The sequence below is a fragment of the Eimeria maxima genome, genomic scaffold, assembly GCF_000499605.1.
Source record: "Eimeria maxima Weybridge genomic scaffold, Emw_scaff2855, whole genome shotgun sequence".
Classification (NCBI taxonomy): Eukaryota; Apicomplexa; class Conoidasida; order Eucoccidiorida; family Eimeriidae; genus Eimeria; species Eimeria maxima.
This window is the reverse complement of record NW_013565706.1, coordinates 1-3,054: the sequence shown is the minus strand read 5'-3', so window position 1 is coordinate 3,054 and position 3,054 is coordinate 1. Positions and strand designations below refer to the sequence as shown.

Genomic DNA, 3,054 nt, shown 5'->3' with positions numbered 1-3,054 from the left:
GTGTAGGGACGGGAAGCAACCAATTCATGGGACCCTTAAAGCCGCGGGATATTCGTATGCATCCTTTTGTGCGGCTTCCAGTGGTACGTCCAGAGGATGTGCAGACAACCTTCAGTGCTGAATTTGCACTGTCGTCAAATTTGAACATTCGTAGTCCAATGCATTCATACATGGCAATGCGCGCTGTATTTGCAAAGCCTTCGCTTACGGCTGAAGACGTGGAGCTACTCATGGGGGAAGCCGAAATGTTGATAAATTATGCAATACATTCACTGGGAAAAACGAATGTGAAGCAAACTCCTAGCTACGTGTTTATGAAACTGTCGTCCTTGTTCATGCTATTTGACAATATGGTACGTACAATTAAGGTTGTTGGGAAGAAGATGAAGACCGGCACCTGGTGGAATAATTTTGCAGAAAGATTCCGGACCAACTATTTCTTCCCTGAAGGAACGGGGTCGGAAAAAACGCAAGTGCTCTGTAGCCTGGTAAATCGACTGAGTTCGGCATTGGCTATATACAAGAGAGGGGAACTCCCCGCCTTGCAAGAGATAATTGATCTCAAAAAGATCATAATTACCCGAGCGACTAAAGACAGCCAGCTGGCGCACCCGCAGTGGCAGCTATGGTTACAGGATGATAAGGAGTTCTATGGCTCCGGCGACGACTCCAACAGCACTGATGTACAAATGCCCGGTCGGAGAGAAGCACCGCCACACTGACGACTGCTTCCACTTGGCCACCTGTAAAATACGGAATTGTCCTTTCGATTCCAGCTGCCTTGGTCGTGTCTCAATGCCGAGGGTTCTCTCAGTTGAGAGCTAACCCAATTAGTCAAAAATATGCATTTCTGTTTGTGTTCGTGACATATTTGCAACAATTACTGATATCCTTGCCATGATGACGCTTCACGATTAGCCTTTGGCGTTCAGTCTTCTGCCTGCATGAAGGCTTACGAACAACCTATATCCAGCCTACATACAACCTCTTATCCGGGTAAACCCCAGCCAGCCACAAGGGCGAGTTATTCTGATTTGTCGAGCAGTATTTCCGGAGTCAGTGTACGATCGCGTCTTGAGTCAGATTGGCATTGCTTCCGTGCTATTGATTCTGGTAGGAAGCCCTAACACCTTTGCACTAGAAAGGTGCAGTGACCCCCGACTTCCCTGCCCGATGGCGGCATTGCTACTGAACTTTCTTATTAACGACAATGTGGCAGCAATGGTTAATTCTCAGCAACTACGCCTAGAACAAGCGATGGTGGCTTCTTTCCCTACTGCCTTTGTGGAGCATAAGAAGCACTAATACGGATTTGCTGAGGTTCAAGACTATCGCTGCGGCTGTTTGCGTCGAAGTACCATCAGATTAGCGCGACGTCAAACGTCTAGATATTTGCATTTCCTTGCTCTCGGCATCTTCGGGATCTCCATTAGGAAGAAGCCATAGGCCGCTGCTATGGAATGGAGGAGGACCTGCAGGGTCCTCCTATAAGCCTCCTATAAGACATCGTCAGCCAAAAGTCTTTGTGCTGTGGCACGGGGGATTGATGTAAATTGAAGAAGAGTTAAGATGCTTTGAAAATCACTTACTTTCTATTACCTTGCCTCCATAGCAACTCTCCACTATTCTCGGTTGGGCGCGACGACGCTGGTTGGAGCTGGCGCTCACGTATGCGTAGAAGAGAGATTTCTCCCAAGCGTGTCCATCGTACGAATTCATAAATAACTTCTCACTAGGGTACATGAATTCACGCTTTAAACCTTCTGCTGCCGGTGAATTGAAGTATGTGTAGGTGGTGCTCGCCAATCATTTGTGGAGGCAAATCATGGGCACCTCATTCGTAGCCAAATGTCCTTCATTTCAGTCTTAGTAAGTGGTGAGTCAAGAAGGATCAGGCCTAACTTTGTTAGCGACAAACGCACTGGCGTGCACTTAACGCAACTCAGTATGACGCCGGTACCTGCTAGTGTTGGCACTGTGCAGTGCACAGGTAGGCAAGAGAAAGTGTGTAAACCTACATAGCTGTATGAGGAAAGTTAATAAACAGGGAACTGCATTAGAAGATGTGCTGAACTGTCGTGGCTGCTTTGGAGAATTGTGTTGGCACTGTGCAGTGCACAGGTAGGCAAGAGAAAGTGTGTAAACCTACATAGCTGTATGAGGAAAGTTAATAAACAGGGAACTGCATTAGAAGATGTGCTGAACTGTCGTGGCTGCTTTGGAGAATTTTGTCTAGTATTAAACAGTCGTTGTGGCTGCTCGCGAGGGCTCCAAGAAGTCGAAGAAGGGATCGGTGCGCAGGGAAATGTTTCAACAACGCGTCTGCTTCCACGCCTCTCCATGCAAAAGCTCATTATTGGACTTTTTAACTTACAGAAGAGGGCTAGAGTTGCGAATTTTGTGGCAGTCGAAAGAGACAAACAGGTGGAGACACCCTTGCGAGCTCAAGCAGCAGCATAGTTGGCCGATAGTGACTTCTTCAATGCGTGGGCCGAGAGTGATGTCTTCAATGCGTGCAGCTAGAAGGACTTATCCACTACCTCCTGAATTTTCTGTGATGATTTCTTCACAAAATCTATCCGCTCCTTCTACAATTTGCAGGTGTTGCTTTGGGTCCAAATATAACCGCTTCATCCTTTACTATTTTCTGATATAATTGTTTCACAAAATATATCCGCGCCTACTAGAATTTGCAGGTGTTGCTTTGGGCCCAAATATAACCGCTTCATCCTTTACCGATTCTCGGATCATGCATACCGATTACAGATCACACAGCATCATGGGAACGATAGAGTGAAGCGTGGCAGCAAAATGAAGACAGTTTAGGCAGAAGATAAGCTTGTCTACCTTACTTTCCAAACAGCGAACCTGGGGCGATACATACCGACTTTTCTTGCTTCGGAATGCCAGATCGCTCCCGTCCACAATGACAAATAGATCCCAGCCAGCAGATGTGGGTCTGCAACACTCTCCGGCAGTTTTAGGATCGCACAACCCAAAAGCTGCCTTTCAAAGCGCTGTCTCTACTTCGCCACCCTATTCACGCCAGCCCAG

The 3,054-nt window shown here is 47.2% G+C and overlaps 1 protein-coding gene across 1 annotated transcript; it reads left to right on the top strand.

Moving 5' to 3' along the window:
• Positions 1–170: 170 nt before the first annotated feature.
• On the top strand, positions 171–1,305 carry EMWEY_00059520 (hypothetical protein; the record flags this gene model as incomplete). Its single annotated transcript, XM_013481164.1, has 2 exons — positions 171–696; positions 1,118–1,305. 2 exons carry the CDS (start codon positions 171–173, stop codon positions 1,303–1,305), a joined length of 714 nt encoding a protein of 237 aa, XP_013336618.1.
• Positions 1,306–3,054: the final 1,749 nt, after the last annotated feature.